The 16,313-nt window shown below is 49.7% G+C and overlaps 1 protein-coding gene across 1 annotated transcript in view; it reads right to left on the reverse strand.

Moving 5' to 3' along the window:
- Positions 1-752: 752 nt before the first annotated feature.
- FAM81B (family with sequence similarity 81 member B) overlaps positions 753-16,313 on the reverse strand; it is a 222,653-nt gene continuing 207,092 nt past the window's right edge. The window contains exon 10 of the mRNA XM_029573123.1: positions 753-2,532. Coding sequence (XP_029428983.1) covers positions 2,399-2,532 — 134 coding nt within the window. The 3' untranslated portion in view covers positions 753-2,398. The remainder of the gene's footprint in view (positions 2,533-16,313) is intronic.

The raw sequence follows: 16,313 nt of genomic DNA on the forward strand, positions 1-16,313 counted from the left end.
TATTCATATAGATTCCCACACAGAAATAATTGTAAAACTATAACAGCTTGGCTTTTTCTGTTTCCTAATTGGAGGTGTATTGGTGTTTAGGGCCTGATTTAATATTTGTAGTGTTGCCTTTTATAAGTAGGGTTGTTACCATTTGAGTGCATGCCATAATGCAGGTGTAACTTTGTGCAAATTAATTTGTGTTTATTATTGCATATCCTGGGACTGTGTTAGGTGCTATATTTGTTTCCATTTCTCCAGTTTTGTACTGCATGCAGAGTGACGTTTTTGGGTTTCTCTTCCAGTTTCTGTCTCCATATTTGTAATTTGTAGTCTCTCTGTAATTGGTGAAGGTCGATCATGTGTGTTTGACCAAGGTGAGGTATTTAACTAGCATGTAAGGAAGTAAAATACCTCACCTTATTTGTTGTGTTTTCTCAATAGGACATGCATGGTGGTGAACTGCTATCTTTTTATAAGTTAGGGCTATTAGAGGGAGCTTGAGTTGCTGTTATTGAGATAACACCAGAATATATCTTTTTTTTCTATGGTGAGTTGTAAGGGGAATGTTCTAGTTCTGCTTTATACCCATTACTGAGGGGTGGAGGTGGGGTTAGCCTTGTGACTGTCATGTGTTCAGTGGGTCACACATGTGGGAACTATCTATCAGGTGTGTCCTGCCAGAAAAAAGGTTGAGAACCACTGTTATGAACACCTTTTTTTTTTTTTTTTTGAAAAATAGTTTTTATTAAAGCGGCATACAGTACAAAGAAAATACTTTTTACCAGATTCTCAACCTCATGTATACAGGATCTGAATACGGTAGTGAAGACAAGCACAATACTATCAAAACTATCACTTATTTCCAAAACTTTAAATATATATGAGTGCTACTAGTTTTATTATGATATACCCCCTTTCCCCCTTACCATTCCAGCTATACCCCCAGTATTATGATCTGATGTCATCAAGATCCTGCTATGGAATTCAGTCTTATTATTGCAGCTTGTCTCTTCTTCCTTCGTAAATACCCAGTGACTGCAGCCTGCAACATTTCATAGTGTGGCACTTTGAGTTAGATGTTAGAAAAGTAGGAGTGTTTTCCGGAGTTAGAGTTTTGCTCCCCTGCTCTTTGTGTTAGGCCTCATGGCCCAGAACACAACCTGCAGTAGGTTATAGTGGTTCGTTTGAGGAATTTTGGGCTTAGGTTTTTGAGCTTTCTGTCCTGTGTCAGCCCTGGTACCCCTGGCTGGAGGATTTTGGGAAGTCAAATAGCTAGGTTAGACCAGGAGGTAGGGAAAATTCAGCTGCTCTCCATCCCACAAACTGTGAGTTGGATCAGGGGAAGACTTGCTGTAGGAGGTTTCCAGACTTTTGCATTTTTTGTGAACATTTTTACTTTGAGTTACTGGGGAGAAAGTTTGTGGCCATCCTTCCTACCCTGAAGAGGGAGCATCTGAGAGAGCTGCTGCATTGCCTGCTATCTGGACTCCTAAGAAAGATCATTTCTGTGTCATCTGAAGAGAACTGTGAGTAAGATTTTTATTTTTTTTTGATACATCTGAGAACCTTATCTGGAGTATTCACCCTGGGAGAGAGGTACTTTGGGGAGACTGTGCAAAGACTTAAGTTTTTACAATTTTCCACCAGTTGTACTTCTATATGCTGTACAAAAGAAATTTTAAATGAATAAGTTATGGAAGGGGATTATTTTTTTTTTTTTTGCTTAATAAAGGATACCCCTGTCCACTTGGGAACCTTACTTTTCCAAGCCCTAGAGGCTGAAAGTTGCTGTGACACTGAGAGACACTTGCACAAATAAAACTGGAGAACTATAACTTCCACTGTTGTGCCAAGAATTGATGTGAACTGTGCCAATTTGCCATTTCAGAACTTCTGCAGTAAAGATTTAATTTGGACACTCAAAATGAGCCTCCAGAGTGTTTTGTTGGCACTCACATCCCTCAATAATGAAATCTACTTTATACCTTCCCAGGTCAGTAAATTGAGCATCGCCCCTGCCACACTGCGCCTTGGAAGATTCTTTCCTCCTCCCCCCACCTGAAAAGAACCTGTCCCAGAGCCTTCGTGTGCCCGTACCCTTTTTTGGCTTCTAAACCAGAACAGGGGTTATACATATGTTTGTAAGATTTTTTTTTCTCATGCATATCTAAAAATGCCCTTGTCTGAGAGAAAAGCCAATGTCATCTTATAAAAGGCTGATTATACAGGGCTGGAAAGGAATTAAAGAATATAGGGACACTGAAGAAAAGCAAGGTAACACACCCTTGCATAAAACAAGAAAACATATACTCAGCCATGCCCCTCACCTACCCCCTGCCCTTTGTTCTGCATCCTTTGAAAAGTAGCAGAATGCCTCCAGTTGCAGGTGGGTTCCGTTCTGAGACTCTCAGATATCTTTCAGTTCGATAATCTTGCGTCGTATTTGTTTGATATCTTTCTGGAATTTCTTTGCTTCTAACTTCACCTTTGTGTCTTGTATTTGCTTAAGTGAACCAATAGATTCTTGAATTGATTGAAATCCTAGTATGGGAACAAATACACTTAATTAAACAATAATTGTAACAATTCATCAAAATGTTTTTCTAAGGGTTATAAAAAAATAAGCCCACTCTAACAGTAATTGACCATCACTTACCTGAAACTACATTAAATTGATATAAGGTCATGCTACAAAAATGAATCTACTTTATTTCATGTTATTAAGAACCATTAGTAATATTGCAATACATGGTCTGTTTTCTTTTGCTATTGCTTTTTCAACTTTTTGTCTATGCCCCCATTAATAAAGTTGGGCCTTTAAAATCCCATCATTTCTTTATGGGATGCAGCATTCATTTAAGCTCCTCGTTAGGCATCCACACATAATGTGGTCATCCTGTTTCTTTAGTAGAAACATAGTACCAGCAATAATGAATCCCTAGAGGACAATTAAGGTAGATTTTTCATTTTAAATAAATACATAGAACATGATGCAGGGGTTGCTCAAGGCAATCTGCTGCCTGAGGCGAGGGATGAGAGTGTCCCTCACACAAGGACATGTCACAAGTTAAAGCATCAAGAGGGCCCATAGGGGTTAGCACATAAGAAATTGCCATGCTGGGTCAGACCAAGGGTCCTTCAAGCCCAGCACCCTTTTTTCAACAGTGGCCAATCCAGGCTACAAGTACCTGGCACTAAGTAGATCCCATGCTACTGATGCCAGTAATAGCAGTGGCTATTCCCTAAGTCAGCTTGATTAACAGCAGATAATGGACTTCTCCTCCAAGAACATATCCAAACCTTTTTTAAACCCACCTACACTAACTGTACTAACCACATCTTCTGGCAACAAATGTCAGAACTTAATTGTGCGTTGAGTGAAAAATGAGATAACATTTGCATGCTGTGGAAGCAGTGCAGGCAAATTTTTCTCATGTACATTCATTGTGAATATCTTGAAAACCCAACTGGCTGGAGGTCGTCCAAGACTGCCTTAGATTATTCTTGATTCTACCCCTTTACACACTCAATGCATGACCCCTTATTTCAGAGCTTCTTTTCTATTGAAAGAAGTACACTTCTTATGCATTTATTCTTTGATGGTATTTAAATGTGTGTATTTCCCCTTCCCTCCTTTCATCTTGGGTATACTTTATTTATTTATTTATTTATTTAGACATTTTATATACCGTTGTTCCATGTATAGATCACAACTGTTTACAAAGTGATATTCATAGTTATTACTCAACAAACAAATATTGGTTTCAGAGGTGGTATTCATAGACATGCAATAATATTTATCAAGTGAAATTATCTAGGACATATTAACTGATCTAGTATTTAAGGTTTACAATATTGTAATTGTAATTCAGTTTACTCGTGGCTTTATGACGGCCAAGTCCACATCGAACACATTTTACAATGGGCTTAATGTCATATGGGTTCCACTTGCCTTTTTTGCAATATTGGGAAGAAGATCTTAGCACAGAGAAGCAATGAGTCTCCTTGAGGGAACTGCAATGCGAGGAAGCTTTAGAACACTTGGAGCTTCCAGAAGCTGGAGACAATCTTGACAGAGCATGAAGGTACATCGGATGTGTTGAGGCATCATGCCCAGTTACAGCATGTGTTGGACTTGTCAATGCGCTGTGCTTCAGCTGCTTCAAAGTGTCATGCTTCGGATGCTTTGAAGCACTGTGCATCAGCCCTCTCAAAGCATCATGTCTCGGGTTCTTAAATGTGTTGTGTTTTGGGGGATCCCATGCATCATGCTTTGGGCGCTTTGGTGGTTCGTGCACTGGTGTGAAGTGTGTCAAGGACACTGTTAGTACTATCTGTGTTGACCACTTCTGTTTCTTTGACACATGCAATTCTTCCTGGGAACGATGCTGCTTTGACACCGGCTCCCCTCTACTCAATTCCGAGGCAAGTGTTTAAGTTGTAGGGGGAGTCTTCGACAGCCTGCACCATGAGGAGGAGCTTTTTGAGAGAGATTTACTGTGTTTAGATCTTTGTCTGTCCTCATATTTTTATTATGAAGATCCTTGACCATTTTAGTAGCTGCCCTCTGGGCTAACTCTATTTGGTTTTTATCCTTTTGAAGGTGAGGTCTCCAGAAATGTGCATAGTACTCTAAAGTCTCACCAAAGACTTACACAGAGGGAATATCATTTCCTCTTTCCTGCTATCTTTAGTTTTGACATCAAGGAACTATGATGCCTTAAATCAAGCAAAAGCCAGGGGCATCAGCATTGGTCTCTATTGATGTACAATGCTAGGAGCATTCTAGCCGCTACCTTGAATGCCCCAAAACATTCTAGTAGAGAGGACAGCTCATCCTTGTATCATTCTCAGGAATCACAATAGCCTCTAAGGGACTAGATGGCAGCCATTGATCTTCCTCCACTGACCCAGGAAGTTGTGTCCTCTCTCTTCCTGCTTTCCATGCAGTATTGGTATTATGGAAGGTCAGCTGGGCCCCGTGCACGGCTGGCCAGGATAATGTAGGCTCAGGCGCGCGTCGGGAGCAGGGTAAAGCGGGGGTGGGGGGGGGAGCACATAAGGGAGGCAGTTAGGTCAGGCAGGGGTCAGGGGAAGTAGCAGAGGGCGTGGAGTAAGGAGGAGGGGTAGGCAAGGTACGGCTGCGATGTTGGCAGGCCGTAATTGGTGGGAAGCCCAGAGGGGGATCTTGAGGGGGCGGAGTCTCGGGGCAGGGCGGCGTTGGTTTCACTTCGCCGCGACTGCCCTGAGAGCCGGTCGACTGTTTTCTTTCTGGCTGCGCTTTAAAAAAAAAAAAATATAAAAAATACAACAAGGCAAGTGATAATTTTGTGGGCAGCTGGAAGGATTGGAGCGGTGGGCTCTGCTGACTTTGGACGGCTCTCCGGGCCTTCGTGTTGAAGGCATTCGCGCCGGGTCTGATGGAGTCGGAGGAAGCTGCCTCTGTGCCCGGGGAGCTGGAGGAGGGCGGTGACTTGCCGCGACGGGAGCTTGTGTCCGTCCCCTTTGCGGCGGATTGGGTGAGTCCTGTGCCGCTCGGGGTGGCCGGAGTTGGGGGGCTGCTGGCGGTGGAGGGTGGGGGTGTCGGCGACGTGGTGAGGCTGAGTCCGCGGCGGGACGGCGGTCCTGGTTGTGGGAGGGCAGGGCGTGGCGCCGGTAGTGTGCGGGCTTCGCGGGCTTCCAGGTCGCGATCGCGGGCGCCGGGCAGGGGGAGAGGACGGGGGGCGCGGTTTCCCGAGCTGGCGTGGAGCGTAGCTGGCGGTGTGGGGTGTGCAGGTCCTGGGCAGGGCATGGGGACGGCTGGTGGTGCTGCGGGGGGTGTAGCCGGGGGTAGCGGCTTGGCGGGGCCGGCAAGGGCACTGAGGCGGAGCGGGGTAGGTCGGCGTGCAGTTTCTGGGCCGCCTTCGCGTGCCGTTTCCCTTGGTGGGGATGTCCCTGAGGGGTGGCTGGCGGGGTGGCCTCGGGCTGATGCGAGGGGGGGCTTCGGGGAGCTGGATTGGCAGGAGGGGCGGGAGGACTTGATGGACTGGGGGGGGGGGCGTCGGGCCAGCCATCTGTTGCATGGCTGGGGGAGCGGGGTCCGATGGCCCGGGAGGGGCCTGTTGCAGGCCGGGGGGGTGCAGCGTGGAGCATGAATGGCGGGGAGTTGGGGATGCGGGATTCCCTTGTTTTCCCGCCTGGCACAGTGGGTTCCCTTTCCCCTCGAGGCTCCAGTGGGGGTAGGGGTCGGTCTGGGGACTTTGTTCCTCGGTCTGGGCCTGGTTCGGGGCGCGGGGAGTCGGGGGCGGGAGCCGCGGTTCCTGTTCTTGGTCCTGGACGGGCGGCGGGTGAGGTCGGGGAGCCTGGGCTGGTCTCTCCTGTCCCTGTTTGTGTTCCTCAGCAGGACTTGACGGGTGCGGAGTGGGAAGAGCCTGGGTCGTCGAGGCAGGAGGCTTGGCGGAATGCGCCACCCGGTGAGGAGGGACGGGCGCCTAGGCCCCTGGCTGCAGCGTCAGGCTTGCTTGCAGTGGATCGGAGGACGCCGGGTGAGTTGGTCTTCTTTCCCACCGCAGGTGTTCGCGAGGGATCTGAGGGGGGACACCCCGGGGGGGATGGGGTGGAAGTGGACGTCGGTGGGGGGGTTCGGCAGCCCATGGATGGCGAGGTTGACCCGAAGGATGGGGGGGGTCGGGCGAGGAAGGTTCGTGCGAAGAAGTCCAAGTCAAAACGGCGGCGCGCACGGGATAGTTCGTCGGGGTCTTCGTCTTCTTCTTCGTCGTCCTCGACCTCCTCGTCTGACTCTGCGGGGTCGGTGAAGGCGGCTTCTAGGTCCGGGGGGGGCGGTGCGGGGTACCCCGGCCTTGGTCGCGCTTACGGAATTATGGGAGGAGGTGCCCCGGGCGGTCCGGAAGAAGATACGGCGCCGTAGGTTCGTTGATATTTTTAAGCTGCTGGAGGGGCGTCGGGGGAGGAGGAAGGACAAGAAGAAACGGGACAAAAGTGGGCGCTTTCCCGGGTCGCGGGTGCCGATTGCGCGGAATATCCATAACTGGATGCGTTCGTTTTTGAGGCTGGCGAGCGTGATTGGTCACTATGACCCATCGCAGTATGGGCCTCTGTTGGCTTACGGGGATGCGATTTTGGCTGCTAGTAAGACCTATGAAGGCTGGTCGTGGCTAAACTACGACGAGCGCTTCCGGGACCGGATGGAAGAAAACCGGTTTATGTCCTGGGGTACGCAGGATGTCGGCTTGTGGTTGACGCAAATGGCCTCCAAAGTCCCCGGGGGGGGTTTGGGGGTGGGTGCGTCGCAGGGGGTAGCTTCTTTTCGGCCATTTCGTCCGGGGTTCCCCGCGGCTAGTGCGGGGAAGGCTGGTGCGGGGGGCAGTGACGTCTGTTGGCGGTTCAACAGATCCCAATGCATGTTTACGGACTGCAAATTCCGGCACGCGTGCGCGTCTTGTGGTGGGGGGCACCCCGCGTTCAAATGTGTTAGGAAGCCGGGAGATGGCTCGGGGCCCGCTCCTGGGCCGAAAGGGGCAGGTAAGTAACTGTTTCGGTAGGGCGGCCACTCCTGTCCGCATAGAAGCGATGCGTCCGTGGTTGCAGGGGTACCCGATGGCAGGGATGGCGGAAGTGTTGTTGCGGGGTTTTACACGGTTTTACACGACAAGAAGAATGCACAAAAACATTCAAACGTAAGCTAAAGACCTGGCTCTTCACCAAAGCATACACCTAATTCCCCCACTTTCACACTCACACCCATACTCTCCTTCCCTCTCCCCCATTCCTCACTCCCACCTCTAAATTCCTCCTTCGCCCCCTTCCTGTTCAGTCCTCTTACCTTCTCCTGATTTCGCAGCTCGCCTTCTCCTTTTACCCCATCCACCCCTCCTCCCCTCCTACACCCCCCACCCCCTCCCCATCCCCCCTCCTCCCGTATAACTCTACACAATTGTATTTCCATGGCATTGCTGTATTTATGAATACTTTGTACATAGTGATACTCTATATATATTTGTAAATTTTGCTCATAAGTTTTGTTTAATTATTTCCCTCCTCTTTTCCCCCTCCTCATTTGTTCTTATGTTAAATTCGTTATATCTGTTCGATGTAAACCGCCATCCCAGGCGCCTGTTTCAGTTACACTGTAAACCGATGTGATATCCCGGATGAACGTCGGTATATAAAAATTTTAAATAAATAAATAAATAAAATAAAATCCCGTGTTCGGGGGGGGGGGACCAGTGGGTGGGGGGTTGCGTTGTCCTTCGGTGACCCGTTTGCCTCACGTAGTGCGGGCTAAATTGCAGGCGGAGATTGATTTGGGTCGTATCGCGGGTCCTTTTGCGGAGCCCCCGTTTCCGGACTTGGTGCTTTCCCCATTGGCGGTGGTGCCTAAACGGGAGCCGGGTAAGTATCGTTTGATTCATAACTTGTCCTTTCCTGAAGGGGGCTCTGTGAACGACGCTATTCCCAAGGAATTGTGCAGGGTGTGTTATGCTTCATTCGATTCGGCCGTCCGGGTGATTTTCCGTTGTGGCCAGGGTGCGCTGCTGGCGAAGGTTGACATCGAGGCGGCTTTCCGATTGTTGCCCGTAGATCCTGAGAATTTTCGTTTGTTGGGTTTTCGTTTCCAGCGGGGCTTTTATTTTGATATGTGCATGCCAATGGGTTGCTCCATAGCGTGTGCTTATTTTGAGGCGTTTAGCTCCTTTTTGCATTGGGTGGTGGAGTGCCGCTCGGGGTCTTCAAACATCGTTCATTATTTAGATGATTTTCTGCTGGTGGGTGCTGCGGACACGGACGCATGTGCGGAGTTGTTGCACTGTTTCCAGGCGGTCGCTCTGGAATTTGGGATTCCTCTTGCGGGGGACAAGACAGAAGGGCTTTGCACTACTTTGGTGTTTTTGGGGATTGAGGTGGACTCTGTCGCGATGGAGTCGCGTTTGCCCCTGGAGAAGGTTGAGCGTTTGCGGGGTCTGGTGAGCTCCGCGTTGCGTCGGCCCAAGTTAATGCTTGTCGAGCTGCAATCGCTGGTGGGGAGTCTCAATTTTGCGTGTCGGGTGATTCCGATGGGTCGGGTTTTTCTGAGACGGTTGACTAGGGCCACGGCGGGGGTGGGGAAGAAGCATTACAGGGTTCGTGTGACCAGCTCGATGAAGGAAGATTTGCTGGTGTGGGATCGGTTTTTGGTTGGGTTTAACGGGATTGCGTTCTGGCAGGGGGATCCGCTGTCCAACCACGACCTGGAGTTGTTTACGGACGCGGCGGGCTCTTTCGGTTTTGGTGCCTACTTTCATGGGGCGTGGTGCGCGGCGGCGTGGCCGGAGGATTGGGTGGTGTCTGGTACTACAAGGAATATTACGTTTCTTGAGCTTTTCCCGATTGTGGTTGCCTTGCACATTTGGGGGGGATAGTTTGAGAGACAAGAGGGTTGTGTTTTGGTGTGATAACATGGGCGTGGTGGAGGTTATCAATCGGCGGGCTGCTAGGTGCCTCCGGGTGTCTGACTTGTTGAGGGAGTTGGTGCTGCGTTGTATGTCGTGCAATGTGACAGTTTGGGCCCGTCATGTGCCGGGGGTTGCTAACGGTGTGGCTGACTCTCTTTCTCGTTTCCAGTGGGAGCGATTTCGAGAGTTGGCCCCGGATGCGGATCCTTCCGGAGCAGTGGTACCGTCTTTCCTCTGGAGCTTGGGTTCCCCGAAGCCTGGAGACTGCTGCGGGCTTCACTAGCCCCTTCAACGTGGGCAAGTTACGTGGGAGGTGCTCGGAAGGTTTCGGTTGTGTTGTCTGCGGCGGGATGGGGTGGGGGCCCTGTTTCGGATGTTGCCCTTCTTCGCTTCCTGGAGTACAGTAAGGCGGCCGGCTTTTCTAGAGCGGCGGTGGCTCGGCAGTTGTCTGGTTTTTCCTTCTTTATGAGGGCGCATGGCTGGGGTTTTCCTTCGGGAAGGTTTGTGGTTCGGCGTGTGTTGGCCGGTTGGGCTAAGGCGGTGGGCAGGAGAGTAGACAAACGTCTCCCGATCACGCATGATATTTTGTTGCGATTGCTGGCTGCGTTGCCGAGTATATGTTTTTCTTGTTACGAAACGGGTCTTTTCCGAGTGGCGTTTGTTTTTGCCTTTTTCGGGGCTTTTCGGATTAGCGAGTTGGTGGCTCGGTCCGCCACCAGTGCGGATTTTCCGGGTTTATTGGCCAGGCATGTGACGGTTACTAATCGTTCGGTGTCCATTTGTATACCGCGGTCCAAGACGGATCAGCAGGGTAAGGGGTTGTCTGTGGTGTTGTGTGCTGTGCCGGGATTGCCATCGTGCCCGGTGGACAACGCGGTGCATTATTGCCGGGGGCGGGCGTCGGGGCCGGCGCAGTTTTTGATTCATGAGAACCTGCGCCCGCTGACTAAGTATCAGTTTGAGGTGGTTCTGCGTTCGGCGTTGTCGTCATTGGGCTTGGATGTTGGTCGTTTTGGGACCCATTCCTTTCGGATTGGGGCGGCGACTGCCGCGGACTCCGCTGGCTTGTCCGGGGAGGTGATTCGTAGGATTGGGCGGTGGCGTTCGGACTCGTTCCGCAGTTATGTGCGTCCGGGTCAGGGGCAGTTTTGAACGGGTCTAACTCTGTTTTTCCTTCCAGGTGCGGAGTCTGCAGGACATGCTGGGTGGATCCTTGGGCACTCTTTCACCTATTGGGCGCACAGGCATGCCTGCGGACGGCCATACGGGCCGCATCTGGACTTACAGACGCGGGGGGTTGCTTTGCACTGGTTGGGGCGTCGGGGTATGGTGTGGGCCGAGCTGCTTCCTTGCGTGCGGGAGGGTTTGGAGCGGCTCGGTGCCCCTAGGGCGTTGGTAATTCATTTGGGAGGGAATGACTGGGGCAAAATGACGGGACGGCAGTTCATCAGTATGGTCCGTCAGGATCTGATGTTGGTGTCTCTGCTGTTGCCGTCCACTGTTTTGCTTTGGTCGGATATTATCGCCAGGCCGGCTGAATTGGATAAGGTAATTTGGCGCAGGAGCAGATCCAAGGCGAACCAGCAAATTGGCTCGTGGCTGGTTTTCCGGGGCGGGCGGCATATTAAGTATGATTGGTCTTGGGGGTCGGCCACGGGACTTTTTGGCAAGGATGGAGTACATCTGTCCTTTATCGGAATGGACTTATTCCTTAATTCAATTCAGGAGGCCTTGGAGACGGTATTTCCCTTGTAGTTGGGCCGCATCTTTGGGGGGCACGGGACATGTATGCCCGTGTCTGTGGCGGATGGCCCGAGCCGGTACAGCTTGTATAGCATAATGAGTAAGATGTAATTATGTGGTAATTAATGAACGGTGGACAACTGGGATAGTTGTCGGATGTGGATTCCTTGCTCGTCAGTGGCGGGAGTCCCCTGGTCTGGCTCCTTGCTCGTCAGTGGCGGGAGTCCCCTGGCCTGGCCCCTTGCTCGCCAGCGGCGGGGGCCGCCGGGTTGGCTCCTTGCTGGCAGATGGCGGGGGCCGGAACCCGGGAAGGGTCGAGGAACGAGCCGTATGGCTGGCGGGGGATCGTCCTGCTAGAGGAGTGGCGGACGATGGTCGGAGATGTTGTTAAAATGTTATGTTAATTCAATGGCTCGGACCTCCAAGTTATTAAAGCTGCGGCCCAGTTAACCCAAAGTTTGTTGTCAGTTGCATTTATTCAAGGTGTGAACGGGGGTGGATGCGAACGAGCGATGTCCTGGATGCCTGCATTATGGAAGGTCAGCTGGGCCCCGTGCACGGCTGGCCAGGATAATGTAGGCTCAGGCGCGCGTCGGGAGCAGGGTAAAGCGGGGGGGGGGGGGGGGAGCACATAAGGGAGGCAGTTAGGTCAGGCAGGGGTCAGGGGAAGTAGCAGAGGGCGTGGAGTAAGGAGGAGGGGTAGGCAAGGTACGGCTGCGATGTTGGCAGGCCGTAATTGGTGGGAAGCCCAGAGGGGGATCTTGAGGGGGCGGAGTCTCGGGGCAGGGCGGCGTTGGTTTCACTTCGCCGCGACTGCCCTGAGAGCCGGTCGACTGTTTTCCCTCCCACCCACCCCTTTTCTAATTTGTTTGGTTTGTACTTGTTGTTTCCTTGTTTGTCGCAGTTGGCGGATGGCCCGAGCCGGTACAGCTTGTATAGCATAATGAGTAAGATGTAATTATGTGGTAATTAATGAACAGTGGACAACTGGGATAGTTGTCGGATGTGGATTCCTTGCTCGTCAGTGGCGGGAGTCCCCTGGTCTGGCTCCTTGCTCGTCAGTGGCGGGAGTCCCCTGGCCTGGCCCCTTGCTCGCCAGCGGCGGGGGCCGCTGGGTTGGCTCCTTGCTGGCAGATGGCGGGGGCCGGAACCCGGGAAGGGTCGAGGAACGAGCCGTATGGCTGGCGGGGGATCGTCCTGCTAGAGGAGTGGCGGACGATGGTCGGAGATGTTGTTAAAATGTTATGTTAATTCAATGGCTCGGACCTCCAAGTTATTAAAGCTGCGGCCCAGTTAACCCAAAGTTTGTTGTCAGTTGCATTTATTCAAGGTGTGAACGGGGGTGGATGCGAACGAGCGATGTCCTGGATGCCTGCATTATCAATTTTCAAGGAGGAACCAGACAAAAGGATCCAAGAGGTAGTGAACTGAAAGATGGCAGGCATCAGGGCATTGGCACCAACAGCATCAATGGTCTTGCAGACCAAGGTCCAATCCTTGCTGACGACTCTTAACAGCATCTACTGGAGAGGCATCAACTTATGTTCAGTTCCAGTGTATTGAGGGAGGAAGCCTTTCTGAGGCACAGAAGTCTATCAGGGTTTAGACCCCAACAGATAAGGGCTGTCCTCACTACCAGCCTATTTATTTATTTGATTTATATTCCACTTTTCAAGCACTTCAAAACAGTTTGCATTCAGGTACTGTAGGTATTTCCCTGTCCCCAGTGGGCTCACAATCTAACTTTGTACCTCAGGCAGTGGAGGGTGAAGTGACTTGCCTGATTTGAACCCTGGGTCCCTTGATTCATAGACCACTGCTCTAACCACTTGGACTCTGAGTATTCCTGGGGATATAGTTTGCATCTGGGGACTTCTTTAATCAGGAGTCAACAAGTCTCCTCTTTGACTTGTTGACTCCTTGCCTTCACCAACTTTGTAAAGAGTATGACAGAAGCCATTCCTTTTGATTTGCAGGAGGATGAGGCGTACAAGGACAAAATCCTTCTCATCCTCCAGTTTGTGGATCCCCCCTCCCCCAAGGTTATTGTACTCCTGGGGGAATTCTGCACACACAAATTTTAAATTCTGCAAAATTCTGCATACTTTGTTGGTCAAAATAACACAATACACATTACAGTCTTTGAGTAATTAATTTAAAATGTAATACAGAATAATTATTACTAAAAGATGCAGAGTTTAAAATATTTTGAGCAGAGTTTCCCTAAAGGTACACTGTAAGAGTGTCCCTTCTGCCTTTTTCCTTACTTCCCTGGCCAAACTTCTTTCACTCTGCCCTCTCAAGCCTCAACTCCTCTGCTTTCCATGCTCTCTCCTCATCCAGCTTAACCCCTTCCACTCTATCTTCACTCCTCAGCTCTCCACTTCCAGAGTTTGACCCCTCTCTCTTACTGCCCCTCACACAGGCTCCATCCCTCCCTCTCTCATAGTCCTCCTCCCATACAGAATCCCCCTCTTGTACACACACACCTTCACACAGGCTCGCTCTCTCTCACACATACACACCCACACAAGGCTCCTTTTCTCTCTTGCATACACATCCTCATACAGGCTCCCTCTCTTGCATACCCACCCACACAGTTCCCTCTCTCTTTCACACACACTCACACAAGCTACCTTTCTCTTTTACACACACTCCTGCACACAGGCTCCCTCTCCTTCTTGCACATACACCCACACACCCTAACACAGGCTCCTTTTATCACAAGTATGCACCCTCACTCTCTCATACATACATACAAACACCCAATCTCTCACTCATATACACAGTTTCTCACAATTTCTCCACATTCACACACACCCATGCACCCTCACATGGGCTGCCTCTCTCTCTAGCGCACATACCCATGCACCCTAACATAGGATCCCTCTCGCACATACCCATATTCCCTCTCACACTCACACATGCACCCTTGCACACTGGCTCCCTCTTCTCACCAGGCTTATCAGATCTTCCTGCACCCATCCCCCCAACCCCCTCCCCCAAAATGCTTTCTTCATCTCCCCTCTGCACATATACCTATGCTGTTTCTCCTCTTCTGGCAAAAGCAGCTCTTTTGGCATGGGGTCCATTTGTGGCTGCTGGGCCTCAGTCATCTTCACCGTGAACTGAATGGGGTCCGCTCTTGGCCCCCGTGCTTCATTCATCTTTGCCACAAGTTCGATGGGCTCTGCTCGCCATACATCGAGCCTGTGAAATCTTCATCATAATCAGGATAGGCTCCGCTTGTGGCCCACTGTGCATCTTTTAATTCTGCACCCAAAATTGAAATTCTACGTAGGAGGGGAATTCTATGCAAATTCTGTACTCCACAGTAACGCAGAATTCCCCCAAGAGTAATATTGTGGTAATGCCATACAAGAGAATTCTTCAGGAGATGCAGATAAGAATGTGGGAGAACATCCTTTCTGTGTCTCCAGTGAATAAGAAGGCAGATGCAATATATCACATCCAGAAGGATCTCATATTCAAGAAGCAGTAACTTTCCCCATCTTTGATTGTGGTCAAATCCACTCTCAAAAAGGCTAAAAGGTCTAGAACCTACTTCTTGGCACCCCAGAGAAGGATTCCCGTACCCTTGACCTTACTGGGAGAAAAGTTTACCAGGGAGCTGATTCATATACTGATTCATATACTGATTCATAAAGAGCCTGTGAAATCTTTATGAATCAGTATATGTGAAACATTCTCTTTATGAATCAGTAAATGTGAAACATTCTGAAAAACATAAAGGGTTTGTCAGCCCATCACCCTTGGGAGCAATGTGATGCCTTGGAGTCACTAGAGAACAAGGATGGAATTTACAAAACACTTTCACCAATCAACCTTTGATATTTTCAAGCCATCATAGAGTCTCTGCTATGGAAATTTGCACTTGCAGACTTGCAAAGCAGTGGACTTTAAATCAATGACAGGATGTGCAGGATAGGCATGCTGATGTTCCTTGCAATGAAGAAAATCTCTTTGGAGGTAAGGTCAAGGAAGAGGTGGCTCAAATTAAAGACCACTGTCTATATTTCAAACCCTCTACTGCTACTCCAGATCTGCTCTCCTTATCTAAAAGTTATTTGATTAGGATACCGAGAAGACATTATCCTCCACCACCTTGTCCCCATCAATAGCAGGAACCTCACTCCCATCCCAGACTGAGGGCCCAGAAGCCACAGCATACCAGCCAAACCCTAGGATGGATTTTTGACTTTGATGAGGAGGGCATAGCCAGGATCCCAGTATCCATGCCAAAGAACCTTCCTGGTAAGGGAAGGCTGAGGTTTACATAAACCATTGGCCCAGAGTAACAGTGGACTCGTGTCTTCAAGGCATAGTAAAAAATGAACACAGCTTGTATCTATTGGAAACCCTGCCAAATCACCCACTGAGAAGCTCTTGGTTTGCTTCTCAGTATTGGGAACTGCTACAAAAAAACCTCTTTTTTGCTTCCCTGTGTGATAAATTACTGTGTTGCCCCCTCCCATAAATCCTAGCTCCATTCTGCAATCTATATTTTTAAAAACTGACATCCCCCCCTCCCCCCCCATGCACACATACACACACCAGAACCCATGGATAGGGAGAAGGGTATTAGGTACCCTGAGCAAATCTTACAGCCTTGTAAACATGCCCCCCCCCCCCCCCCCCCACCAACACACACATACACAGTCTCGCACCCTTTACAGAAATACACAAATTATGCATTTATAACAAATTTTACATGAAAAAACATCCAAAAGTACAGTCTTCTGAGGCAATAATGAAACATGCATATTATATTTACATGTGCTCCTGTGGTGCCAATCGGAAAACTGCAAAAAAGACACTTGGAGCTCCTATGAAATTAGCCTTTTTGTAATGCGCATTGGGTGTGAGCTTGGGCTTCACAAAGCTATGAACAAACAAAATTACCATTACATTACAGTAAACCTCCCATATCAAAAACAACCCCCCTTACTATCTTATCTATGAAAAGGCAACACTGCACACATTACACCAGGCCCTAGAACACCAATAAAACTCATTAGGAAACCAGGCTGCTATATATCCCTACATAGAAACTGTCAGAAAAAAGCTCACCTAAATATCTTACCTCAGTCAAATATGCAGAGCACGGACCCTCACCAAATACAGAAT

Source organism: Rhinatrema bivittatum, chromosome 1 (assembly GCF_901001135.1).
Source record: "Rhinatrema bivittatum chromosome 1, aRhiBiv1.1, whole genome shotgun sequence".
NCBI classification, from domain to species: domain Eukaryota; kingdom Metazoa; phylum Chordata; class Amphibia; order Gymnophiona; family Rhinatrematidae; genus Rhinatrema; species Rhinatrema bivittatum.